Source organism: Rutilus rutilus, assembly GCF_951802725.1.
Source record: "Rutilus rutilus genome assembly, chromosome: 17".
In the NCBI taxonomy this organism is placed as follows: domain Eukaryota; kingdom Metazoa; phylum Chordata; class Actinopteri; order Cypriniformes; family Leuciscidae; genus Rutilus; species Rutilus rutilus.
Window position 1 is genome coordinate 22,932,676 of NC_140230.1, and position 26,866 is coordinate 22,959,541.

Below are 26,866 nucleotides of genomic sequence, written 5' to 3' on the forward strand. Positions count from 1 at the left end.
AACAGGGTTCATTTTCCCATTTGTCCCTTGGCCCGATGAAGAAAGTGGGAAGGGACGGAGAAAAAAGTTAAAATGTCCTAAATTAGAATGAGCTACAAGAAAGAGAAAGAGAGAACGAGAGAACGAGAGAGAGAGAGAGAGAGAGAGAGAGAGAGAGAGCGCTCGTATCCTAGAGAAAAGTGATGCAGGTTTTATGCGTGCCATTGTTTAACGCACAAAAAGAAAAGAAACGAAAAGAAACGAAACGAAAAGAAAACGATTCTGTTGGTTTAGCGTTTAGCTCAGGTGTCAGTTGTTGAGTTCATAACTGTTGGGAAACTGTTCTCTTGGCCGACATTTAGCCTACTGATTCAGTCAAAGCATAAAGCAAAATTAAAACATGTCGAGGAACGAAGTAGAAGACAACTTCAATTTCTCAATGATAAAACAAAGTTCAAATTGCCACATGGGCCAATTTTTGTTTCAGTATCTAATTATGTAAGTGATTAAATATATTTTAAAAGTGTAAAATACTAAAATGGTAGCCCTATGAATCATAAACATAATTATGTGAGACAACACGTTCACGCCATGTTGTAATTACCGTAAATAAGAGACGACAACACGTGAAGCTGTAGCCTATACAAGGGAGCTTTTCACGTCCTCGGATAAGGATTTATACGTTTCTCTTGCATTGTTAACTCCAAAATAAATCGGCAGTAGTCGCGTGGTACAACGGTCACGTGGTATAAGTCTTAGCTCTCAGAAAATGACGAGTCTATTACGAGTTTTATTTTAGTTTTTTTCTAAAATAAACATAATTCATGAATTAGGCCTAATTATAATTCACTCATGAATTATAATGTATCTGTTTTTATCTAAAAACTTCAGCTTTCATTTTTGTGTTGTCTTAATGTTTGTTCAAGAGATTCAACACAGAATGAAAGCTGTGGCATTAGTCTACTCCCCTTAGTTATGTGGGAAATGTAGGCTAATCATTTTGTTACATGGAGGATACATTCACTCTCACTGAATCTACCCATTGTTTAAAATAAGTATTCCTATTTAAAGGGATGATCAACTTTGTATTGAGCAAGAGTCCAAGGGGTGAGAGCCACAATGAATGCTTAGGTTCACTCATTTGCTAGACCACAACACCACAGTAAATGAGAATTAGATGGTTCTGTATGCGTTCAGTTCTGCACATGTCCTGGCTAAATAAACATTGTCATGGTCAAATATAAGCTGCACGATTCTGGACCAGCGTACACCTTCCGTGACTTGCTCAGCTGACTCTCCAAGCGAAGGGAAATTAGTGTCAAGATTGGTGAGCTTTAATAACTAGATCCCTCAGTAATGATGAGACAACTGCTTATTCAGAGAAATTACCAGTCTGAAATGGTTTAGAGGCATGAGTCACTGCTGATTCACATCTGTAAGTTTGAATCCGATCCATTTGTGAGTCATGTCTGTGAAGGCAACCGCATTTGCAACAGACCACAGTGTCTAGCCTGTTAAAATGGTAACTTTTAGAGATGAGGCGTTGATGATAGAAGGTAATTTGTTTCTGCACAGAGAGAAGAGGGTGAATATGGCTTTGTATCACATATTTTTTAATACTGTCATATAAAAGAGGAATTTAACATCAACACAGCTGACTGTCTCATACTCTGTGCAGAAGATGAAAAGTCAGGTACTATCACTCTGAACATCTACAGGAAATTACTATATGCAAAAAAAAAAACAGTTTACATAAAACTACAGTACATTATTTATTGGCTCTTGCATTATGGTAATCCTTTAGTAATGAGCAAAGGGTACTTATTTCTGCACCACAAGATTACCTCAGCCTGCCAACCATTGAGGATTTTAAAACTTGAGCCGTTTTACAGACATTACTACCATCCACATCCAAGCCACAAGTGGGAAAGTATGAAGTCACTGGTTGCCATCTCTCCTCAGCACATTAACCCCAATTTCATCAATAAAGTTCACATTGTTGAGATAAGTTAATGCAATAATAAACTAACAATAAACAATTTATAAACAATTTATAGCATTTATTGATATTTAATCATCTTATTGCGTATTATGCACATTTTAAATATTTAATATTAGCCTACTAAATCTAAAAGCTATTATATATTTATTAATTCATATTTGTCTGATACATTAAATAATGTTAATTTATACCTTCCTTAAACTTCAAATGTCATTTTTTTATTTGTACATAGAATTTAGAGTTAGAATGTAGAGTTTAATAAATGCTGAAAATGTATTATTTATATAGACCCCTTTTGCGCCGACGTCACAATTACGTCACGGCGTTAGCTGGAGGCAAAACAAAGGGAAAACTGGAGACAGCCACATAATAAGGAGCTTAAAATATTATTATTATAATTAAATGTCATCTTGTTGTGTTGTTGGGTGCAAGAATCGACGGAGTAACTTACAGGCTCCAGTTTTAAAATGTCTCGCTTAATGTTTTCGAAACGATTGTGAATCGTATAGCCTACATTGTTGTGTTTGATTGTGACGACTTTTTGAAGAACCTGGTAAGAAAGAATAATCAAATACATAGTTAAAAAATGAATTCGCTGTATCTGGAATTTTTATTTCTAGAAAATATTCACATCATTAAAATTGCACTGTAATGTCACTCTTTACATGGTCGTCTTCGGATCGTGCCACACAAAGACGTAAGTTACGTGACCATTCAGCACATAGTTATAGGCATCTAAAGACTTATATGCCCTCAGTTTCTCTTTACGCTCAGTTTCTCTATCAGGTAACTTAGGTGTAGAAGTCAAGTCAGGCCACTCAACCGTGGTAACGTTAGTGTTAACGTTAATCCTGTCAGATCGTCCATCCATTGAATGAGCGTGTACGGGTCAGCCAATCTGGTTATGTCCGTTAAAATGAACTTTTGCAAAAAACAATCGCGGTCCTGGACAGTGAGTGACCTTACACATTAAGATCAAATCTGATTTTCTCCAGTCATTGTTAAAAAACAAGCTAACAAAACTTGCAAACTAGCGTTAGTGAGTGAAGCGGCCAGGGGAATCGTTCTGCCTCCACCTAAGCTCCGCCCACAAAAAACGTCACCATGTTTACTAACTGGAAAGGGGTCTATAGATATTGCAATAACTAATATAAATGTAACCTTATAATGTTTTTAGTTATTTACATAATTATATAATGTTATATAATGTTTCCAAAAAAACATATTAAGCATTGGCAGCACAACTGTTCTCGATACTGATGAGAATTTTTTCTTGAGCACCAAATCATTATATTAGAATAATTTCTGACGGAACATGTGACACTGAAGACTGGAGTAATGATGCTGAAAATTCAGCTTTGCCCTCACATCACATAATAAAACATAAAAAACGTATTTTATATAGACACACAGATTTTATTGATTGGTGGGGTTAATTAATTACTGATCAAAATTCCATTTAAAAGCCACATAACTCATTCCTGATATTAACCCTTTCGCCGCATAGAGGTCACTACAGTGGACAGCTATTCAAAACCCCATTTTCTTGCGTATACATGGGCTTTGATGGCATAGTTGCCCATCAACTAAAATGGACACTAATGCATCATCCTATACACTGCCACCAATTGGCAAACCGTTGAATGTGGATATTTTTTCTCCAAACAAATATCCATCCATTCCTCTTGCAGGTAAAAAATAAATAAAAATAAAAAATCAATGTTGTAACATCAAGTAACATCTAAGGAGTCATATCATTGTTAAATTTTCCAAGTATTGATTTTAGTTTGGGAGGAAGTTCTGATTTATCATCTGTCCACTAAATAGGACATCATGCATCACTAGCTATTTTTCATTCATACTATGTGACTGTTGTTCTTGAAAATACTTAAAACTGCAGTAACTTTTTCGGCTGTACATAAATGTATTTGTGTTATTAGAATGTAATTTGCATTATTAGAATGTAATTTGCAGTTGCATTAAAAAAAGTAATCTGATTACATAATGTGCATTACTTGTAATGCATTACTCATTACAAAAAGTAATTGATTGCGTAATGCACGTTACTTGTAATGCGTTACTTTAATCGTTAGATCAAAAAGTAATTGATTATGTAATGCGTTACCCCCCAACACTGCTCATTTCAGAAGAGATTGAAAACACCTGAACAATAGTTTATCCAGTCTGAAAACATCAATAGATCAATGTAGATTTCAGTCTGAGGTTTTCTCAGAGAGGTGAGCTACAGTAGAAATGTGTCCATTTTGAATATAATATGAATTACCATCTAATAATGGTCTAATAAGGGTAAATCGATGTACTCTGGTAGACTAGAAGGAGCGTGAGCGTTTTCAAAATAGTCAGAGTTGGGTTTCCACAGAGTTGTACCTTCATCGGTTGTAGAGATCTTTTGAGGAAGTCACGTCCTCATGTTATGATACACATGAAGCTCAACTTGTATGAAGTTCTTCTCTGCTGGCCAAACGGGAACAAAATCAATTGCGTTTGCAATAATTGAAGCTGTATTATATTTTTTGTATACATTACTGTGTTATGTTTAATACAGTATCTCTTAAGTAAAAAAACAAAAGCATACCGTCCACTCAAGTGGACATCTGAAAAACTCTTTGAAAAATGTGTTAAAAAAAAAAGAAGTAAATTCTTTTTAAGCTTTTTTCCAAGAATCCTCATTCTTAATCATGCAACAACAAAAAAAAGAAAAAAAAAAGAGTGAGGTTATGCATGTATTTGAAGTATTTTAAGCATGTAAGAACATTTCTGGTTGTCTCACCTTGACAAAGGCTTGTTGCCAAAACCTTTAAACAAATTTGTTTTCTTTGACCTGCACCACAGATGGTGTGCGTTTGCTTTAGTGTTTTATTAAGGACCTGTGCAAAAGAGAATCCCATATAAGGCTGGAAATCTCAAGCTTGTCAGTCGCTGGGAAACTGGTGGGCAAGGAAGATCTGACTGCTTCCCAAACATCACCAAAGTGGTGCGACCAGATCCTTAAACACAGACTGACTGATGATTGAGTGGGTTTGGAGGGAAAAGAGCTTTGACTGTAATCTCAAGGATGGCAGATGAGGCCCTGTACATTTGGACAGTTAAATACAGGAGGAGCAGTAATTCATGTGGTGGTGTTGAATTCACAGTAGAAGACGAATGCTGACTCGTCCTGTTCGTAAGGCTTCAGAAAGACAAACAGGCAGAGAGAGGAACTGTGAGAGCAGTTTTTCTTTTTACTTACTGTAAAGGTTCTAAACAGAACACAGAAATTAATGTGTACAGTTAGCATAATATCCAACATCTTTTGCCACTTAACACTTTCTTCAAAGCAACTGAACCAATAAAGTTAACTTAAAATACCTTTTTTATACACGGAAACTATAGAGCCCCCTAGTGGTATTTCAACTCAGTTTAGCTGATATAAAAGGTGTCAAGTTAAAAACAGCATCTTTAAAAAAAATCTAATCATTTTTGATTCAGAGCTAGATCCATTGCTTTAGCTGAAAGGCTGAGAGCTGTGAGTTTTTGCTCCCATGCATTCTCCACTACTTTGTACAGTTCCATGGTGGCTTTGGCATCTTCTACTGACGAGTGGCCTCTCTTCCCTGTCTGAAAACGTAAGAAGAGTTTCTCAGTGGAAAAAAACTGAAAGCCTGTTCTTATTTTCATATATAAAAATAGTCTGACTCTCAATCATAGGATTCAAGAGCTGCTTTTGAACTGACTCCAGATTTACTCTGAAATGTCTGACAGCTGAACTCCTCAAAGAACTCTTTGTGGCACAGGTGAAAATGACATGATCCACTGTGCCACATTACAACGTTCTGTGCGGAGTTAAACCCACCTGTATGTCCTTGTCAAAGATTGCTTTAGTGAGCCTCTTCAGAGACACAGTCTGATGTTCGGGCAGTCCAGCTTTCTGGTTTAGCAGTGGAATCCGCGCTGTGTCTCGTGTTTGGCAAGCAGGATGGAAATATTTTAAGGCCTTGAAGTCATTTTGGATGGCGTGGCCCACAACCATTTTCCCTTTTAATATCTTCAAGATCTGTGTGCAAAACATATATAAGACTAATCAGACTATTACTGGTTTGTCAATACTCGGTTTGTCTATTTTAAGCACGCTGAATAAATGAGATGTAATGCAATTAGTTAAGCATTTCAATTAGGCATTAACTGATATGAAAATTTGGGCCGATAATGAGAAGCTGATAATTATTTTCATATTACAGTCAGTGAAATGAAATAAATAAAAATAAGATAAATAAAAAACACTAAAAACTCAAATCAATTAAATGCTACAGATGAATTTGGGCATAGCAAAATAATAATGTACAGTATGAAAAATGCTTTGAAATATGATTTGATAAATATTACATTAAACCGTGTTTAATGTATCAGATGGCAAAGGTGATCTAAATGTAAAAATAGGGGAAATGTACATGAACAATTAAATAGACAACACCAATCAACTAAAAAATATCTGATATTGGCTGATAACTGATATGGTACTATTACTACAGATATTGCGCATGCATAATTTTAAATCAGAAAACGATTTTAACCTTTCGATACGTTTTTATGAAGATCCACTAGGAATATAATATGTCCACAAACAAATAACATTCTGCGATTTAAAAAAATAAAAGCAAGCCTGACTTTATATAAAAGCTTTCATAACATATATTTGGTGGGCTGCAATGTTCATGTAGCTTAAAGGAACTGTATGTAAGATTGTGGCCAAAACTGGTACTGCAATCACTTTCAAATTACTGTAGAGCGGTGTATCCCCTCCCCCTCCCCCCTGACTTGAGGTTGCCAGAGTTAGACATTTTTTATCCGACACGTTTGTAGCTGCAGCTGTGATAACTAGAGCAGAGCTGGCAACCCGGATGCCGAAACACTACTGACTTTGTGATTGGTAGATAGGTAGAGGGTGGCGCTTCAGGCCAAAACACAACATGACAACATCAACATTAGTTGAGGGCTGCAACTTCACTTTTAAATGACAATATCCTGGCCGGACTACTGTTGTCAGTGATATAAGTATTTGAAACGAACATGATTTCTTAATGTCTAGTGACATATCAGGGCCATTTTATGATTAATTGAAATACATTTCTTACATACGGTTCCTTTAAGAATGGCAAAAAAAAAAAAAGTTGATTTGCTTGATTAAAAGTGTCTGTCTACTATATAAATAAATGCATATTCGCATGATCATTTGAGTACAGATGTTATTTCATACCTCTTTTTGTGCCTGATGGAAGGGTGTGGCATTGGATAAATCCTGCCTCCTGACCCCACTATAGCGAGTGCGGAAATCTGTCACAGGATTGACGGGTTTGATAAATTTATCAAAAATAACATCACCGTCGTAGGAAACAATACTGCAGCGTGCGAGTTCACCGTTACACCCCTTCGGTCCTGTTCCCACCATCTCACAGTCCAATGCCACGTATTTTAATGGTCCGAGAGTGCGGGGTGCTGCTTGGTGTGTCGGGTCCCTCTGAGATGTGCTGGCAGTGGATGGAAATGAAAGTGTGGACTGCTGGGAAAATGTATTTGCAGTACTAGGCAGCTCATTGGTCTTGTTAGGCAGACAAGAGGTAAATTTAGGAAAAATAGCACCTGGGGTTGATCTATCTCCTCCGCTGAGCTGTGCATTTTTTGACTTGTTTTTCTTTTGCTGCTGGATCTTTTTGTTTCGTTTTTTATTTTGTTTCTCTTTTAACAAACCCTTGTGCTCCATGTAATGTCTCCTTCCAAGGAAACGATCATGTTTGGCATTTCCTCTGTATTTACCTGATTTGCCTCCAGGACCAGACTCACAAACCAGGTTCAACATTATTCCTGACATTCTTATTCACTCTCAAAGGTTGATTATAACAGGTGTCTTCTTGAAGTTGTCACTCTTAAATAGAGAAAAAAAAAGAACAATGAATGACTGTTAAGACAAGAACTAACAATGTTGTAATGGGATCACACAAAATGATTTTGATAACATAATTTGTCTGTTTAAGATCTTAAACAAGGGGTTTTCAAACTAGGGTCTGGGGACTCCCAACGGGGTCTGTAGAACAGTTCAGAGGAAAAACAGTATTAAATAAACATTTAACATAAATAAATAATAAACATAAGATATAACTAACAAAATAGAAAATATTATAATAAATATATTAATAATAACCCCTGTTATAAACAATGTTTTTTAAGTAACTAGCATCTCTTCATAATAATGGGATAAACATACATTAAACGGGGAGATATGATATTTTAATAAGCAGGTAACGTTAGATAGACGTGACATTTTCACTTTTGTTCTAACTAATTTTAGTCCGTGTAATCAATGGATTAACTCAACTGTACAATCACGATTCACGAGTATTGTAAATTGAGGGGGACAGGTTAGCAAAATCTTAAACACATTTCCATGATCGAGTTTAAGTTAAGTATCGCACTGTGTAACTTACACCGAAATAAATTGTGCGACTCGATTACGGATAGAATTGCCGGATACATACCATTATTTGCCCCAGAAAGGCGATCTTTGATATTTTTTTCCTCTTCCCGTGTTCAAGCCAAGCACACCGCATGAATACATGTGCACTTCCGGGTCGGAGGGTTATGGGAAGTTCGAATCTTACGAACAACTCACTTTAAAGAACCGGATCAAACCTGATTCTGCGATTCAATGTAAGTGATGAAGTACTATTAGAGAAAGTTCCGGAAAAAAAAAGCCATATGTCATGGAAAGCACATATTGGTCTGTTTATTACGTTTTTGGATATGACCCAGTTCAGTTTGTTGCTGGATTTAACAGTAAGCCTAAACATAACTGCCATTTACATTTGATGGTTTTTGCTAAATCCATAAAAAACATGTTCGTTACTTGAAATAAAATAAACGTTAAATGAAATCAAATACATTTTAAAAATAACATTTAATTTCAGCTAGCTGCCAAGGAAACATTTATTCATTTTCATTAATTTAACTTAATTTACTAAAGTAGCTTAAACTTAAAAAAAACATAAACTATATACATTATGTATTTTTTGTGAAAAAATTATAAAAGAATTAAAAACAACATAATTTTCGCAAACGGTTTCGCAATCAAGTACGATTCAACTCTGATTCAGGCCTGTGTTTTGAATCAGTTCAACCGATTCATTGATTTGTTCACGAATCGGACATCACTGGTAGGCGGTGCTCTTCGCGAACATGTGTGGTCGGATTGCTACATGTAAACAGAAAACTCACATTACGTTCCAATTAAGTTTCTCAATTCACTGACTACTCGTAGTATTGAAGGGCACCCAGTTTAATCTGCATGATATTTTTTAATGTTATAAAAATGTTTGTGGCGACTTTTTCAGAGCAGGAGCTGAGAGAACTAGCCGAGAAGCTGACATCGCTCCTGTCAACCTACAGACGCATATCAGACTCCTACATAATAGTAATGAATCAACAACTTATTGTACTTTTTTAGTGTTTGTGCTTTATGAACTTCTATGTTATGAATTTTAACGTTTGTCCAGATTCCAAGTGTGAGTGACTAAGTGTAACAGTAAACGAATAATCCCGCACATTTAAGCCGTAGGTTTTTTGTCAGCTGAGCATGCGCGAGTATACTGAAATATACATGTGAAAGTGTATCGGTGTTTCTCTCTGTTCACACAGGAGTTCTTCAGTGAGAGTTTGTGGGATACTCTGCCTGTGAGCTGGCAGGAAGCCCTTGGTGATCTTACACCCCCACAGATAGCTGATCTGCTGCTGGATAAAGAGATTAGGGACAGGCGGTAAAATGAGTTTATACTGTGTATCTGTCTGTAGTTGTTAACAATACATTGTACGGTTATCTAGGCAAATATTAAGGCAAAGTCAGAACACTGCTTTGCAATATATCAAGAGCATTTTCATTTAGAAAATGCTTTGAGATTAACAGATGTAGTTATACAACAACTATTAAAGATTTGAACATATGACTATTCACACATCTTAAAACAGTAAGTCATCAAAATAATAATATGTAGTTAATGTAATAAATGTAGAAGTTGAAAAGGAAAGTCTCATATTTCAGTGTTCTCAAACAGCAGAAAATGCCTCTAGCAACACCAAGGTCATGGTTTTGATTATCATGGAATGCATGAAGTGATAAAATGTATCTGGAATGCAATGAAAAGTCACTCTGGATGAAAGCATCTGCCAAAACTGGTTTTGTTTTTTGTCCCATATTTTACATTGGACATCAAGTGCTAAACATAATTTTTTCATACATTATTTGTATGAGTGTTACTTAGTATCATTGATGTACTATTTTATACTCATTTGAATGTAAATTAAAGTTTTAAAGTTTAGTTTTTAAAATGTCTGTATAGTTTTTATTAACTTTTATTTCAGTTTTAGTTATAAGTATTTTTTAGATAACTATGATAACCCTGTATTGTACAAATGTAAACTCCTTAAAAACAAATGGAAATTCCTTCAAATCAAACATTAAAATGAATTAATATTACAGTGAACTGCATGAGTAAAATAAGTTACTTCTTTTAACTTTTACATATTAACTTTTATAAATATTTTTAATACATTTATTTTATAGAGTAAATCCATTAATGGAAGTAATTTCAAAAGGGTATTTTGTCTTTTAGGTACCCGTCTGTTTGGCCTCTGTCTTTACTGGCACTGCGGACAGCAGCACATGTGCTGTCGTTTCCACGTAAAGCACCAGGTGGGCACAGTCAGGACGCAGGTGCAGCAGTGCCAGAGTTTCAGTCCAACCAGAGTCAGAGCTCTTTGTTAGGACACATTTTCCGTAAACACGTCAAGCCCAAGAAGCAGCACGAAATCCGCCGCCTAGGCACGGTGGGTACAATATAATGCATGTGATGTCAATGTGGAAAGATTTTGAATGTCATTATGAAAGAAACAGCCCTCCAATAAGATCATTTGATACACTAAAGATTATTTGAAAATGTTTCTTCTGTTGTACTCTCTCCTAGCTGGTTAAAAAGTTGTGTGATCAGGCTAACTGTAACAGTGTGGTTGATGTTGGGTCTGGACAGGTACTGTAACGTCTTGCTTCATTTTGTTATTTTAAATATGCCAATCTTTATATTTTGATTATGCAAATGACCTACTTTAATTAGATCCATCCCTCCAGGGCCATTTGACACGGTTTCTGTCTTTTGGACTCGGCCTAGATGTTACTGGAATTGAGGCTGATCCCAACCTTGTTTCTATGGCTAACAAATTTGATAGACAGCTCCTATTGGCACTCACGAAAGAGAACCAAAGGGTAAGACCCTCATTAAATATTATATTTTACATTATATTTAAAAAATATCCTTAAAATGATATACATTCTGTTCCTTTAACCTCTTTAGATATTGATATTACTTCATATTGATATTACTTTTCAGCTTGTATTCTCACTCAGACCATGTTTTATTTTATTTTTTGTCTTACTGTGATCCACAGTTTGTTTGTTTTTTGGATGTGCTGTGATATTTCTAATCTGCGTTTCTGTTGTAGTCAGGAAAAGCTCAAGGTCTGCATTCTGAACCTGGTCCTTCTCCTCGTCATGTGGTGGGCTGGGTCAACCCACATGCTTCATGGGATGTCTTCGTTCAGCAACTTGTGACAGCAAGTGAAAGTGACAGTAGTATTGGACCAACCACTGGGCCATATGAAAAGAAACAGAAGGTGGAAGATCTGCATCTGAAGCCTCATTCATGCCAAACAAAAGCAGAGGACAAAGCAGAGTTACAAAATACTCTTCAGGCTAAAAAAACTCACATAAATATTTCAGACTCTGTAGCCCAAGTAAACACTGGGGCTTTTCCATCAGGAATGGCAACCGAAATTCTTACCTGTAAAAGCATACCAGTTACTGATTGTGGTGCCAAAGAACTGGGTAGTTTTGTCCTTACAGGTCTTCACGCCTGTGGAGACCTCAGCTCCACACTTCTGCGCCATTTCGCCAACTGCCCTCAGGTTCAGGTCATCACGTCTGTGGCTTGCTGCTACATGAAAATCTCAACCCAGGAGAACCCAAACCCTCCAGGGGTATTCCAGCCCCCGTTTTCTTCAGAAATCACAATGGCGGATTCCTGTTCAGAATACAGTTATCCAATGAGCGACTGGGTACGTGGATTACCAGGGCACCAGTTGTCCTACAAGGCACGAGAGGGAGCGTGTCATGCAATAGAGGACTATCTCCAGCGGTTGAGAGAGGAGAGCGGGTTACTGCGGACACACTGCTATAGAGCCATTTTAGAAAGCATCATCAGAGCGGAGAGGCCCGATATGCGCAGACCGGGAGTTCAGACCGTTAAGAAAGCCCACGCATTGTCATTTTCTGAGTTAGTTTTTCTTTATCATGACATTTGATAATATTCATATCTTTACAGAACTGGCAAATCTGTGACTCACTCCTGCACTTCAGTTCCTGGAACAGGAAGAAATAAAGAGTTAAATTAAAGTCAAAATCTCAATCATACTTTAAACTCTTATTTGAAAATACATCTGAGATACTAGTCTGTCGCATTATACTATTGTTTTGTGTTTTATCACAGGTATGCTCGTTTGGCATTGCCACGGGTGGGCCTACCCGCAGATCTCCCGTATGACTCTGTCTGTGTGGAAACAATGCTAACGCACCAGGGTAAAGTGGTGGTGTATTTCAGCCTGGTTCTTCTCCTGGCACCTGTGGTGGAGACTCTAGTGTTACTGGACAGAATGATTTTCCTGCAGGAGAGAGGTATGTGTCGCAGAGCCAGTCACTCATGAGAAAATGGTCTAATGATCAAACTAGCTTTATTTTATGTTGGTTATTAACATTTTTGGTTACATAATTAAAAATCTAATATTGGATTATATTATTTATAGTTTTTACAGAGCAGGTAAAACCTTTGTATTTTCACATTTAGGTTTTAAGAGTGAACTCATCCCACTCTTTGATGCTGCTTTTTCCCCACGAAACCTGGTACTGGTGGCCGTCAAGCCCAAAGAAGCATGAGGCTGAGTGAAATAACACACCAAGATATTCGAACCCACGTTCTGTATCACCACATAATTAGATTTACAGTAACATGAACGAAATGGCTATAAATGAACTGCCACACAAACCATTAGACATTTGGGAACTGAAATTACAGGTCTGATTTTCCATTTTCCAGAGTGACCCATTAATGGACCATTGTTCAGTCATTTTTTCCCCTCCCATACTTTTGACTCATAGGCAAAAGTTGTCACATTTTAAATTATTTTTGTCTGAATTACAGAGTGAAATTACTACAAATTCTAATCTTGTAATATGTGATTTTGTTATTAAAAATAAAGACATGACACTCAAACTGATGTGCTTTTTTTCTTAGTTATCAAATAGATGTGCTGTACAAGGTTGTTTCTCCATTTAGAAGGCACAGGATTATTTCACACTGGAAATAGCTGCTATCATCTGATGTCTTCACCTCTATTACAAAAGACATATCAGACAAGTGTATGAATATTGTACATGTATATAAAACAATTTCAATGAAAAGGCTGACATTGCTTTTTATAGCCTATAGATGGCACTCTTAAGACAAAATTCAGGACAATATTTATGCTGTAATAAAGATGCTCACTTTCATACTTTATTTATAGAAACTAGGAGTGGCAATGTATTAAGTTATAACTGCAAATAATAATTATATAATTTAGTCCCATAATTCCAAAAGTTTCAATAACTGAATGTTCTTCTGGGTTTATGCTCTTACACGACCTTCCTAGCAATTTGTGATTACAGGGTTTAAAATGATACTCTCAAATATCAATTTCTACCAAAATATTTAATAATGTTAACTCCAAATAACATATTAAATTTGCTTGACCTTTTAGAATTTTATTTCCATTTATCTCAGGTCCAGAAATCACTTTCAAGATTCCCTCATCAAGGTTTTCCTGGGAATCCTGCTGGTAAGAATGACATTCGTAAAAAGGTCGATGCCGGTTTATATTTTTATATTTATGCGGTTTAGCTTATTTTAATTATCATTTCATATTACTGTAAATTATTTTAAGTTATCTTATGCCCCCCCCCCGGTTGAGAAACATTACTCTGAACAAATCATTGCATCTTGTACACTCTTGATAGTTTGCTTCCATACACAAGTCTGCGTGTCACCATTTATTTTTGTGATGAAGGACACTTACAAAATGCAGCTGAAGGGAGACATAGAAGAACATTTAATTCTTCATGCTCTCTACAAAGAATTCATTACATGCCACTGTGAGAGCAGCCACCAGCACAACAAACTCCTGAAAGTCCACCTCTCCATCTCGGTTCTCATCCAAATCAGACATGATCTTCTCCACAACCAAGGGGTCTTTACTCGCCTACAACAGGACAGAGACAGACAATTATTTCAATTATGCATGTCAGCCATAATGTGAATGCTACTTAATGTGGCTAGAACTTACTGCTAAAAAGTCACCGAGTTCTCCATGAAGCAAGCTCTTGAGCTCGGCTTTGCTTAGCTTGTACTTGTCTCCTTCTTTGGAAGAGTATGTGTGGAAGACTTTAATGAGGCCTTCCATTGCATTTTCCAGTTTTGAAGACATGTTGTTTCACAAAGTATACTCTGCAAAAATACACACAAAAAAATATATAATAATAATAATAATAATAATAATAATAATAATAATAATAATAATGCAAAATCCAAGTCTAACACTTCACTTTTAAACACCTGTAGATCTATGCAGGTGTGGACCATGTTAATTTAAGTGCATTGTCCATTCATCCAACAAATATGCCAATACACACAATTATGGTTTTGTGAGAAAGCATAGCCCTTTTTGATTCTTTAATGCATTTGCACAGACAACTGCTGACCGCAGGGGCCCCTTCACCCCCCCTACGGGACCCCAAAGACTGGAGTTACACAGCACTGAGGGATCTAATATCTGAACAAACAGGCCTTTTGGCACTGGCAGGCTGATGACGATCATTAGAGAGAGGGGAAGACAGGTATGCATAAATTATTCAATTCGCTTTTTGTATGAACTAAAGGCTCGGAGACTGTTAATCCACCATTAAGCCATGTAGACCCAATCTTTTTTTATATTAGACAGCTATTAGGTCTAGCATACAATCGGTCAATATTGCAGACATTAACACTAACATGATAAGTTAACATCAGATCACTGTCTAAAACAATGCAACTCATTTTAAATGCAACTTTAAAATGAACTGTAACTTTCCATCCCATTAGTCTACAGTTGGTACAAGAACCACTTTCACCTTCATTGGTCACAGTAAATGTCGTTCCTAAAAACACAAAAACTGCTTTATCCGTAAAACATTGAGAGTTATTTATGTTTTAAGTAATAATTCTTAAATAGAAATTTGACATCATTAAATAATAATCTTAAGGATTTTAACCTTAAACGTCTCATTTTATTTTCATAAAGCTATTGTAATCAGCATAACATTTGAAGTCTATAAAACCAAACAATTAACGTAATTAACTTACCTAAACAAGAAGAAATGGTACCCAGCGCTTGAAAAGACGTGCTCATTAAATAGCGTCCATTCACCTGTGCGGGGCAATTAGTAAAGGCGGAGGCGGAGCCTCTTACAACCGCAGCCCGCACGTATGATGTCATCACGCACGCTCATGCAATCGAAGGTCTACTCATGAGGATCTGCTCAAATAAATCATGCGATATCTCACGTTTATTTAATTAATAATTGTGTCCCAATCAACCTGAAATATATATATATATATATATATATATATATATATATATATATATATATATATATATATATATAGTGCAAACCCTGTCTAGGGGTTTCTTCTGTTTGTATTGACAAAATGTTTTTGACTGGTATCACTAATCAAGAAAAATATCAAATTAATTCACATTGATTTGGATTATTCCTGACTTGTCAAGGAAGATGTGCTGAAACTTGAAACCTGGCTCTCTCTTGAGGCCAACTAGGTGAATTCTTGGCATCATTCTATCTCAGATCTAACTAGCGTAAAAATAACTCACGTTCACTACAGTCTAGGTTTATTCCATGTGAAATTATATCTCTGTCAGGCTAAAGGAATCTGATGTTGTATGTTATGAGGTGGAGTGAAGTACAGTATTGCGACAGCACAAGTTGGTATTTCATTATCAAATAAATATGACTAGAATTAATCTATTAATGCTATCTTAAATTGTATTCAGTTCCAATTTAATTGGAACAGTTCCGGTTCCAATACTGATTTAAAATTTTAAATCAGTAACTCTTTAAGTCTGCAGAGAAAAAAGGATGATAAACGCAGTAACAACCACAACAACACACACAAAGTAGTGATGATTAAACATCCAGCACATTTTTTATTGCTCTGAATGTTTCCACTAAAAAAAAAAAAAAAATGCACTTAAGAAGCTAGAAATGGCGTGCGAGGCTGCAAAGAGGATAACGTGGTTGTGTCATAGCTTCTTGTTTATTTGCAAGCATCCATCTGTTTAGTCTTATAAATTGTATGACTAATGCTTTACAGCTAGATAGAACAGACATACAATCATTATGTAGTGTGACATGGGTGTATAAAAAAAATGTCTGGCAAAAAAGGGATGAAAATAGAGGAATTAAAACTGAATATAGTCTGTATTTACAAATTAATTTAAATATTTTAAATCTTAAAACATGATTTAATGAAATAATTCTATACTGATACAATTGTATACTTTCTGAGCCAATAGTAACACAATTTTATTGAAATAAATGACTTGTTTCAGTAGACATAGGTGATTGAACAGTATTGCAGTTCACTACCTTAATCAAGATAAGTATACTTGCATACTAAAGTAAATAGAACCGTATTGATTATCAGAGTGAGCTTGTGTGTTGTTGTGTATGCCACGGTCAACTAGGCCAGTAAATCACTGTCTAGAGATCTATCTGGTTGTTTGTTTTGCTCACTGACTGATATATGAGTCAGAATGTACCTTTTCCAGTCCTTCTGCCACCAATGAGTCAGACAAACCGGTTTAGACAAACCTTAGCTGAACATCATTGCAGAACAGTCATTGTTACTATACTGCATGTCATATTCTGAATATATATATAAAAAAAAAAAAAAAAAAAAATCAGGTCATCTCAGGCCACAGATAACACTATTTATGTCTTTCAAACAAGTTCTCTCAAAGTTTGTTGACATCTATTAAAGAGCTGATCGCTGGCCTGTTGGCCATCTTCATCTGTAGAATTCTGGTTCTGCGGCAGCTCTATCAGAGAAATCGATCTCACTGAAGACAGACGGCTATGCTGGCTGGTTGTGCGCTGTCTTATTACGTTTGGTTTCCCCAAAACACTCCTCAGTTGGACCCAGAAAAAGCTCTGTTCTGTGGGTTGCTGGGGCCACTCCAGGTAGGTTTTAGTACTGAGCATCTTTTTGAGCTTGCAGAATTTACTGGGAAGAGAAGTGGGATCAATGGGCTCCTTCACGATCAGAATCACATCACTGAACGTCTTTCCAATGGCCCGTTGTTGGGCAAAGTAGAGCTCGTAGTTGCACCACACGCTGTTCACAAAGCTCCGCGATAACACGAAGATTACCTTGATAATGAGAAAACAAGTTAGGATGCTGTCTGTGTTGGTCTAACATATTTGACAGTTTTGGGAACTTATAAAATGCTTCAGCACTTCAGATTTGACTTTTTGATAAAAAATAAATAAAAATTGTTTATTGTATATGGAAGCCCATTTCCACATCACAATAAAAAAATCATTATTAAATGTTCTTTTTGACTCATTAACTTATTTCTGAAGGATCATGTGACACTGAAGACTGGAGAAATGGCTGCTGAAAAATATTTAAAAAATATGTTAAAGTAGAAAACACTTCTTTTAAATGATTATATTTCACAATATTTACTGTATATTTAAACAAACAAATGCAGCCTTATGGTGCAGCCTCTTCTATAAGAAATTCTGGCTAATCCTTGTTATCCAAATGGGCTTGTATTACATTTATTTCAGAATTGTTGACACTGTATGTATCTTTTGTAAAAAGGCATCTTCGAAGAACATAAATGTGTGTGTGTGTGTGTGTGTGTGTGTACGTACCTTGCGACTACTTTCAATGTTCTCAATGATGTTGTCAATGATCCACTTCCCTGGAATGAAGTCTCTTTCATGGATGCAGAGGCGGTAAGGAGGCTTAGCATTCTCTAGACAAGGGAGCAGCTGGTCTCGGACCCACTCTGCATCCGAGTGGCTGTAAGAAATAAAAGCATGAAAGGTGTAGTCCACAGTCTGACCTGAACCTTCTTTATGGGCCCTGTACTTGGCTCTGATGATCTGGTATGTGGCTTTAATGTACCATGGACCATTGGAAATGTAGCACAGAAGCATGATAGCTAGGACAACAACTGCCGTTGTTGACACGGAGATGATAATAACGAGTGTAATATTACAGGTTAAATGACCAGGGAAGTATTGGGATACCCTTGTGTTGAGAAGAAGCTCGGGGTGGTAACACTTGTAGTTGTCCGGCCAGTCTGTGATGGTCACCTTCCCCTTGCTTGTGGTTTCCTGTATGAAGGTGTAGAGATCACAGATACAGTGGTAAGGGTTGTTGCCTGCGGCCAGGACACGTAGACTAGGCATGTCCTTAAAAGACGTCATGCTAACAAGTCCAAATGAGTTTCCATCTAAAGCGAGTGTCCTCAAATATGGATTCCTCCAGCCGGATGGGATGAACTTGATCTTGTTGCCGCTGAGGAGAAGCTCTGTAAGGTTGGATGCCTTATTGAAATAGTCCATGTCCAGCTGGTCTAGGCTGCTGTATGAAAGATCGAGGAAGACTGCAGAAGTGGGGAGGCATTTAAAACAGTCGCTTGTCAGACTATTATGATGAGCGATTACTTTGGTAATGGTCCGTCTCCAATTACAGATGCGGTTCCCCATGTATTGCAGCTGGTTGTGGCTCATGTCAATTGTTGTCAGCTTGACAAAGTCCTCTGTCAGAGAAGCCAAGTCACTTAGGCTGGTAAGTCGGTTACGGCTGACGTTAAAGGTTTCGAGCTTGTGCAAATTGTTTTTAGTTTCGCATAGTGGGTTATAAAGATAACTGTCTCTCAGCTGGTTGTTAGAGATGTCCAGCAGCTCAATATTTTTCATCTCCGGCCACGAGTCGCACGGCACACTGTTGAAGTTTACATTCCATACAATGAATTGGCGTACATTATTAAGCCAGGTAAAGCTCCAGTCGAAGCGCATTATATCTGGATTACTGATGTCCCTATAGAACAAAACAGCAAGAGCATAACAATTATAGATGAGAAGATTTATAAGTAGGAATGAGAATTGTAAACAATTTAGTGACTCCTGTTCCAATTTCTAAATGATTCTGATTTCTCAACAGGTCCTAGGGATGCCCCGATATGAACATTTTAGCTGATACAGATAACCGATAATTCATCATTGAAAGCCGATAACCGATATATTGGCCGATAAATCGAAATTTTTATATCATTTTTGAGAGCCTGATTACAAAAGCAAGTCTCACCATTAAAAGTCATGTCCCAAGCACACAATTATAATGCTCTCATTATAATTTTATGTAGCTTATATGACAAACTTTATTTTATACAAACCATTATTTATTGGCCAGATTTTCTTATTGGGCCAACAATGAAAACATTAAAAATGAACATATATTGGCCGATGCCGATATATCATATACAATTTTCAGTGTACTTTTTAAGGTATAAATATTTGGAACAAAGAAATGCAATACCATTGCCAAAAGATGAGAATTTCAAAAGATGAGATTTTTTTTTAAAAATCAACAGGAGTTAATATAACTTACGAGAGAACCAGCTGTTCCAATGTCAAGTTTGTCACACTGGATCCCTGCGGTTTATTCAGTGAACGAGCAAAATCGATGAGCAGCAGTTCCAGGGCTTTGATTGGACTGATTTGCATATTTACCAGAGCCATTCTCATAACTTCCTCATTGAATTTACCTCGATAGAATGTTAGGCGTTGAGTCTGTACATATTGCAGGCCATAAAAAATATCCTGTTTACCAGTATAGTACTGAAATTCAAAAAGGTTTCGAAAACGTAGCACATCAAAAGTCTTGTTTGCTATGTCTTTCAATATCTTTGGAAGCACATCTGGGTTTTTGTCGATAGCTATATCGAGCCACAAGTTTTTTGTGTTAAGGTTGCAGAAATACCCAGGTTCATAATTTTTAAAACCAGAACCAGTTTTAATAGCAAATTTGTCCAATGAGATATTTTCCAGCACAAAAATGTCTCGGCTTCCTAATTTAGTGACCAGAGATCCACCAATGGACAGCACTTTTAACTGGGTGAAATTCAAAAAAACAACACCCAGAGATGCTTGTGTGTACAAATTATTAGACATTTCTAAAATCTTCAAATTTGTGAGCAACTCAAGAGCTTTAAAGGGAATTTCTCTCATAGAGTTATTAAATAAGCTCAGCTCCTCCAGCAGAGGGTTTCCCTGAAAGGCATCATCCATAATCAGAGAGATGTTGTTGAAATTAATCTTGAGGACTCGCAGATGACTAAGTTTGGAAAAATCTTCTTTGCGGATGACCTGTATGGTATTGAAAGACAAGTCAAGCTCTTCCAGTGAGTCAGGCAGTGTTACAGGCACATTATCTAGTCGTAAACCTTTACAGTCAGCTACACGGTCTTCAGATGCTATTGTACAGGAATCCTTGGCTTTAGTTGGCTTAATTTGCAGAAATGCCTGGAAGCTGAGAAGTAGAGCCAGCGAAAAAAGCATTCTCACAGGCTTTTCTTAGATCTGCAACAGAGGATTGAGACAAAAAAATTAGTTATTGGGATCCCATCTTTTCAATTTTGTAAGAATAGAAGGATGCTTTGGCTTAATGACATGGACAAGGTTCAACAAGTAAATCAAGATCAGAATTTATTTATTTAAATGCTGCCTTCACATAAAATAATAATAATAACACGATCATTATATAATAAAAAGCTAAATAAGTATTGTTTTTTTGGGGGGGGTTCATTGTTGTTTTGGTTTGCTGTATTTTATATTGTTATAGTTAAAAAAAAAAAAGAAAATATGTTTGTAATAACAAATAAATAAATATTCCTTGAAAGGAGAATTTTTTATAACTATAATCATATATGTAAGTATGGTTGACAAAGAGGAAATGAGAAAAGAGTTGTTGGCAGAACATTACAAATATCATAGTGTCAGTTTTCAGTTCTTGGAAAAATGAAATGATCTTATTTCAGCGTATTTCGACATATATAATATTTTTTTCTAAAGCACAACTTCTAAATGTGATCTTCAAAAATCAATTGCTATGTAAACAATATGAAAATGTCAAATATCCTGTATCCATAATACAAAATTATGTACTTTTACTTTATTTACATTACTTATTTTTGCTATAAAAATCACATTGCGTACCACAAATTAAAAAACGACTAAATTAAGAATACTTCTTACCTTTTACTTCAGAACATGCAGTTTTTCAAAGTCTGTGTTTGTGACAGAAGCAGGAATCCACAATTAACCCTCCAATGAGTGCAATGCTCAAGCAATAAATATACATCTTTTTGCCATGTGATTTAATGCTCAAGTGAATATTTCTGCCAAGGTCAGAAAGAGGAAATGATTAACCTAATCTCATGCTTCCCTGAAGTAGAACAGACCCTTCATTATTGTCTCAAGTTCCTTGTTGAGTTCCATTAAATGATTCAATGTTTCACCGGCATAGCAGGATTTTCCTTTTTTTCCTTTCACAAGTTTACCATTGGAGAGTCTTCCTGTCCATAAACACTAGGTTCAACATAATGTTTTGAGTACTGAATAAATAGATATTCTAAAAGATTAAAAAGTATATTTTATGGCATTTTCTAAACAGCGCTCTGTTCTGAAATAATGTAAATTGATTAAACACTTGACATATATTTATGAAATCATATATTCCTAAAACATGTTCCTCAAAGTAAGGCTATATTTTGAATAAAGACCAAAAAGAGTAACAGAAAGAGGTGTAATAGAAATTACCCTTCTAAATAATTAACATACATTTGATCAATAGGCCTACATAAATGCATTTTCTTGCTCCCATGTATTTGGAGAATATAAACTCTACAAGGTCAAGGAATTTTTTTTTTTTTTTTTTTGAAACAGAAAAACCCACTGTTTTTCTTATCTTAATCCTAGTTTCAATAGTCTCTCAGAATGGCAAAATAACTGAAATAGGTTATAGGTTTTCACTTTGAGAAACTGTATTTTACCAGACGTGGGTTTACTTTATCTTAATCCCAGTTTCAATAGTATCTCAGAATGGCAAACCAAACTAAATACTTCAAGAATTTCAGGCATGTCTCAATTTACACAGTTTTCTATAAAAGTAATAATTAAACATTGGTCTAAATTTAAAGGTTTGTGAATACATGTCATTACAAATTTAATAAAGCAATATCGCTAACAATAATACGACACCTATAAAACATCTAAAGCTTTAAAACATGTTGAAATTCCTTTTAGCCTACTCGGCTATGTAGGTAGGCTACTCAAGCAAACACAAATAAAGTTTGGGAAAAAGTACACCCTGGGCTTTATCCTTAAGCAGTCAACAAGTATTTTGGAGATATTTTGAGATACCAAACGTGCAAAAAAGAAAGAGGAAAAAAAAAACTCGCTATTCACAGCGGTAGGTCATATATCTCACTGACACTATAAATATTGTGGCAATAAAAATGAGCAGGAGTGACGAGGGAGAAAATGATGTTTATAAAGTTACTTCCGTTAGTACACGAGTCGTCAGATTTGATTAATTTGATAAACGTTTGCAGACAAACATACGCACACCTACTACAAACAAACACAGGTGGTGTGTAGCCTACAGACTGATGGTTTTAAAATCGGTAGCTAATTTTGCAATAGATCAGGCTATACACGATTTTCATCGTTCTGATTTCATGCTTTATGAATAATCCTCACATGTAGGCTACATCATAGCTCTTATCAAATTAAAGAAAAATAGCGGCTTACCTCAGAAGTTTCCGCAGTGGACACGGAAGATATATCAGTGTCAAAAGAGAAAATTCGAGCACATCCTCCTATCAATTGTCTCTGAGCTCCTCGCTTCAGTCTGTGGCTCTGTGCCTGGTTGTAGCCTGCAGACAGTACAAGTTGTACTGCGGTGATGAACCGCCCAGTTAATGGTTCAGTTATTCATCTGTGCGGTATATTAAACACAAACGATTGTTGGAAAGCTAATCAAATGGGCCATCATTTCACCCTCAAGTCATTGTGTTTGGCGGAAGATATTTACAAGATATTTTGAAGAATGTTTTGGATACCATTGACTTCCAGTGCACAAAAACACACCGATACATTTCTCAGAATATCTTTATGTAAAAAAAAATTTTTGGGGGGGGGGGGGTGAACTATTTAAGCCTTAAAGTCATGAAATCAATATTGCGGTTATTATAAATGATCCGTGCTCATCATTGATTGTTTTTATTTATGAGCCCTTGTAATCTTTAAAGGGGTGGTATAATGCCCCTTTTTGCAATATGAATAATAACTCTCTGTTGTTCCCAGAGTGTGTATGTGAAGTTTTAGCTCAAAATACACCACAGATATTTATTTTTTTACACTATGTTAAAATTGTCCCTTTAAATGCAAATTGGCTGCTGCTCCCGGCACAGAGGGCGGAGCTTCAACAGCTCGTGTGTGTTAGCAGCTCTGATTACCTCACGCAGACAAGCACTAAAATGTTAGAAACTGTTCTTTTATGTTTTAACTGGAGTCGGACAATGATGGCGAGACTCAAGAAGAAGTGACAACATGTAGAATGCAACAGGACGTTTCTGAATGGTTAGTTGATGAATTTATGTTGCTGATGTGGAGTAGCCTAACTTGAAGTCTTTGATTAGCATTTTATTATGTCATGATAATCTATAAAATCGCTCCTGTGGGAATTCTGTTAACCCTTTGATGCACAACATGGGTCTAAAAAGACCCGACTGAGTTTTCATTTTCTATATCTTTGCAAGAAATTTATTTAATCATTCAGTATTCCAGGTATTCCTCAATTAACTTGTTTTAGATCATTACAAATCAATATTTAAATTTTTCCTTTCTTACTTTTCGAATAAAAATGGTTTTTGTGTCACTACCCCTCTAATGCGCAACATGGGTCTAAAAAGACCCGTATTCATGTTTCTTTGCTGAATCTTTGAAATAAATGTATTTTATAATTTATTAATCCAGGTGTTCATTAAATATCTTGATTTTGATTTTCAAAAATCATTATGTTTATTTTTCCTTTCTTACTTTATAAACAAACACGATTTTTGTATTTCTACATCCATTTTACACACATGGGTCAAAAATGACCCGTATAGGAACCTTTGATATGTATAAATATATTTACTGCAGAAAACTATTCATCTGCCACACATTTCACAATTCAACACGGCTGCTTTTGTATTTTTCATGCATGTAAGTTTTATTTAAAACACTTTTTTGTTACAGAAAAATATAGATATAGCCTTGTAGGCTAAGGTTACCTTGACCTTGAAAACCATTACTAGTGTGAAAGAGAAACATGTCCAATACCATTAGCTAGCTTGCGTCGACATTCTATTTTATCTAATGTTAGCTAGGTCAATAAAATAAAATTTGCAATAGAAAGTTATATATAAAAGTATATATTGTCGCTGTTGGGCAGAAACCTTGTACCGTTATTCATTTTTATTTGTGGTCATAAATCAATGCTATCGGTCACATAAGCCGGTGTGTGGTGGCGTTCTGGTGCACTATGGCTGCTGTCGCATCATCCAGGTGGATACTGCACATTGGTGGTGGTTGAGGAGATCCCCCTACAGTTGCACTACACTACAGTTCAATTTCAGTGTTATCGGTTAGGCATATATGCGTGTTATGTGTGACAAAGTGGCCAATAAACATATTTCAAGTGTTACAGTAAATGTGTTGATCTAAACAACTGTGACATTGGTTATTTTAACAAAAAGTTTTCTTTATTCTTTTGTTTTATCACGCTTGCATAGATGGGTCATTTTAGACCCATATGTGTAAACTTGATGTTTTAACACAAAACTTATAAAAAAATATTAAAATATGAATTTGTGATCATAAAATAAAATAAAAATTATATTCATAAATCATGAAATTAATAGATCATGAAATAGTAAATGCTCAAATAAAGTGATTTCAAAAGGTGAAACAAAAAAAAATGCCAAGCCATGCATGAAATAACATAGGAAATGAATACGGGTCTTTTTAGACCCATGTTGTGCATTAGAAGGGGTATCCATAGTGTGCGCATCAAAGGGTTAAGATGCATACAGTGATATGCTATTGCGTTTATGTTGCGTATAGCCTAGGCTACTGTATTGCATGTGCGACAGCTTGAGCAGACTCACAAATGTGACCGGGTCCGTGTACGTTTTGATAGTTTGTTTTTTCGTTTGAAACACAAAACAAAATAACGAGAAACCACCTGTTTTTCGTTTGTCGTTTCAAACCAAAAAACAAAGAAACGGTGAAAAAAAGAGCCGTTCTCCCGTTTTTGGTTCTGAATCCAAAAACGAAAAATGACAAAACCAAAATCAAATAACGGTCCGATTTTGGTTTTTTGAAATTCCTTTTTCCATTTTTCCGTTTGAAGATCTACATTGAAATATAGACAGGTTGGCCACGTGACCCGGAAGTAATAGTAAATATGGACTATCAAAATAAAAGCCAAGCTTTTAGAACGGTCATAATATTCAGCGCTAATGTTATACCAGAGTAACGTTAAAGGAAGAAAAATCAATTAATAAATAGCCTTATATAAACCTGGACCGGAATAAATATGTTAACAACAGTAGTTTATTTTTATTTTTATTTTTTACAAATTTTATTAACATTTTGTCAAATTACAATTTTAACACGTATACGAAATTGAATCAATATACAGCTTCATATATCTGATCTTAACAAGGTGAAAAAAGAAAAAAGAAAGAAAGAAAATAGAAATAAAATAACAAAACACATAGAAACATAAATGAAAAACACTTAGGGGTCTGCTTATGCATTAAAGTTAAAATAATGAAATAATTTGATTGTTTTGTTTAATTTGTTGTTCTTTTTTATTTTTTTTTATTTTTTTATGCTGTCCCAATATTTTTTAAGGTCTGTAATTTTGAAATTGTAAAAGGAGGGTTTGCTTCTTTGCCAAATCATTTTGTGCAGATAATATTTAGCTAAAATAATTAAGTTAATTACATATTTTTCATTGGCTGATAAATATGGCTCAGTGACTATAAGAATTATTTCAAATTTGCTTAGAGAAATATTCTTTTTTATCTTTTGGGAAATAAATCTTTGTAAATGGGACCAAAAGGAAGCTACAAAGGGACAATCAACAAAAACATGCTCAATGGTTTCTCCTTCACAGCCACAGAAAGTACAAATGTTACACACAGTTGGAAAAAAAGTACAGATGTTTGCTTTTGAAGGGTAATACCTGTGAACAATTTTGAATAAAACTTCTTTGATTTTATTTACAATAATATACTGATGAGGTAGCAGGAAGATCATGTTCCATAGTTTCTTGACCAGTAAAGTCCATCGGTGTTTAGATATAGGAGTACTGGTAGGATCAAGTATGTTTCTAATAAAAGTATTGTTACATCTATTATCTGTAAGTGGAATGCCAGAAATAGCAGGACAACCGACTGTTACAGATAGAGAAGTATCTGTCTGTATGCTCTGTGCTAAAGAAACAAGACTAACAGGAATAGACTCAATCACCATTTCGAATTCTTCTTGAGATGTATCAATACCATATTTTT

The 26,866-nt window shown here is 35.6% G+C and overlaps 4 protein-coding genes across 8 annotated transcripts; 1 reads left to right on the forward strand and 3 right to left on the reverse strand.

Moving 5' to 3' along the window:
- Positions 1–5,203: 5,203 nt before the first annotated feature.
- On the reverse strand, positions 5,204–8,610 carry isg20l2 (interferon stimulated exonuclease gene 20-like 2). Its single transcript, XM_084384962.1, has 4 exons — positions 8,512–8,610; positions 7,236–7,901; positions 5,835–6,035; positions 5,204–5,599 (listed from the first exon to the last, which is right to left on the reverse strand). Exons 2-4 carry the CDS (start codon positions 7,845–7,847, stop codon positions 5,456–5,458), a joined length of 957 nt encoding a protein of 318 aa, XP_084241088.1. The 5' UTR covers positions 7,848–7,901; positions 8,512–8,610; the 3' UTR covers positions 5,204–5,455.
- A 569-nt stretch (positions 8,611–9,179) lies between these two features.
- mettl25b (methyltransferase like 25B) lies at positions 9,180–13,342 on the forward strand. 4 transcript variants are annotated; one of them, XR_014624981.1, is made up of 9 exons: positions 9,180–9,443; positions 9,668–9,786; positions 10,639–10,852; positions 10,990–11,052; positions 11,151–11,285; positions 11,522–12,319; positions 12,400–12,459; positions 12,565–12,749; positions 12,919–13,341. XR_014624981.1 is itself a non-coding variant. In XM_084385041.1 (8 exons), exons 1-8 carry the CDS (start codon positions 9,318–9,320, stop codon positions 13,005–13,007), a joined length of 1,761 nt encoding a protein of 586 aa, XP_084241167.1. In that variant the 5' UTR covers positions 9,180–9,317; the 3' UTR covers positions 13,008–13,342. The 4 variants fall into 4 exon arrangements, 2 of the variants coding, with proteins under 2 accessions (XP_084241167.1, XP_084241168.1); XM_084385041.1 differs by lacking the exon at positions 12,400–12,459 and having other exon boundaries at positions 11,522–12,351; positions 12,919–13,342; XR_014624982.1 differs by lacking the exon at positions 12,919–13,341 and having other exon boundaries at positions 11,522–12,459; positions 12,565–12,654.
- Positions 13,343–14,123: 781 nt separating this feature from the next.
- Positions 14,124–15,590, reverse strand: s100a1 (S100 calcium binding protein A1). The gene is made up of 3 exons (XM_084385043.1): positions 15,508–15,590; positions 14,453–14,613; positions 14,124–14,368 (listed from the first exon to the last, which is right to left on the reverse strand). Exons 2-3 carry the CDS (start codon positions 14,591–14,593, stop codon positions 14,219–14,221), a joined length of 291 nt encoding a protein of 96 aa, XP_084241169.1. The 5' UTR covers positions 14,594–14,613; positions 15,508–15,590; the 3' UTR covers positions 14,124–14,218.
- Positions 15,591–16,437: 847 nt separating this feature from the next.
- Positions 16,438–23,175, reverse strand: tlr18 (toll-like receptor 18). 2 transcript variants are annotated; one of them, XM_084385406.1, is made up of 6 exons: positions 23,052–23,175; positions 21,495–21,637; positions 19,849–20,819; positions 18,669–19,278; positions 18,102–18,569; positions 16,438–17,591 (listed from the first exon to the last, which is right to left on the reverse strand). In XM_084385406.1, exons 3-6 carry the CDS (start codon positions 20,796–20,798, stop codon positions 17,163–17,165), a joined length of 2,457 nt encoding a protein of 818 aa, XP_084241532.1. In that variant the 5' UTR covers positions 20,799–20,819; positions 21,495–21,637; positions 23,052–23,175; the 3' UTR covers positions 16,438–17,162. The 2 variants fall into 2 exon arrangements, with proteins under 2 accessions (XP_084241532.1, XP_084241531.1); XM_084385405.1 differs by having other exon boundaries at positions 18,102–19,278.
- Between the last annotated feature and the right edge of the window lie 3,691 nt (positions 23,176–26,866).

Coding starts and splice junctions, on each gene's coding strand:
- isg20l2 (XM_084384962.1), bottom strand. CDS start 7,847: ATGTCAGGAATAATGTTGAACCTGGTTTGTGAGTCTGGTCCTGGAGGC. Junction 6,036..7,235: donor TCCATCAGGCACAAAAAGAG/GTATGAAATAAC, acceptor TTTTGCACACAG/ATCTTGAAGATATTAAAAGG. Junction 5,600..5,834: donor TCTTTGACAAGGACATACAG/GTGGGTTTAACT, acceptor TTACGTTTTCAG/ACAGGGAAGAGAGGCCACTC.
- mettl25b (XM_084385041.1), top strand. CDS start 9,318: ATGATATTTTTTAATGTTATAAAAATGTTTGTGGCGACTTTTTCAGAG. Junction 9,444..9,667: donor TATCAGACTCCTACATAATA/GTAATGAATCAA, acceptor CTGTTCACACAG/GAGTTCTTCAGTGAGAGTTT. Junction 12,750..12,918: donor GATTTTCCTGCAGGAGAGAG/GTATGTGTCGCA, acceptor TTTCACATTTAG/GTTTTAAGAGTGAACTCATC.
- s100a1 (XM_084385043.1), bottom strand. CDS start 14,593: ATGTCTTCAAAACTGGAAAATGCAATGGAAGGCCTCATTAAAGTCTTC. Junction 14,369..14,452: donor AACTCGGTGACTTTTTAGCA/GTAAGTTCTAGC, acceptor GTCCTGTTGTAG/GCGAGTAAAGACCCCTTGGT.
- tlr18 (XM_084385405.1), bottom strand. CDS start 20,798: ATGCTTTTTTCGCTGGCTCTACTTCTCAGCTTCCAGGCATTTCTGCAA. Junction 19,279..19,848: donor TTGGAACAGCTGGTTCTCTC/GTAAGTTATATT, acceptor TTTGTTCTATAG/GGACATCAGTAATCCAGATA. Junction 17,592..18,101: donor ACATTGAAAGTAGTCGCAAG/GTACGTACACAC, acceptor CTCATTATCAAG/GTAATCTTCGTGTTATCGCG.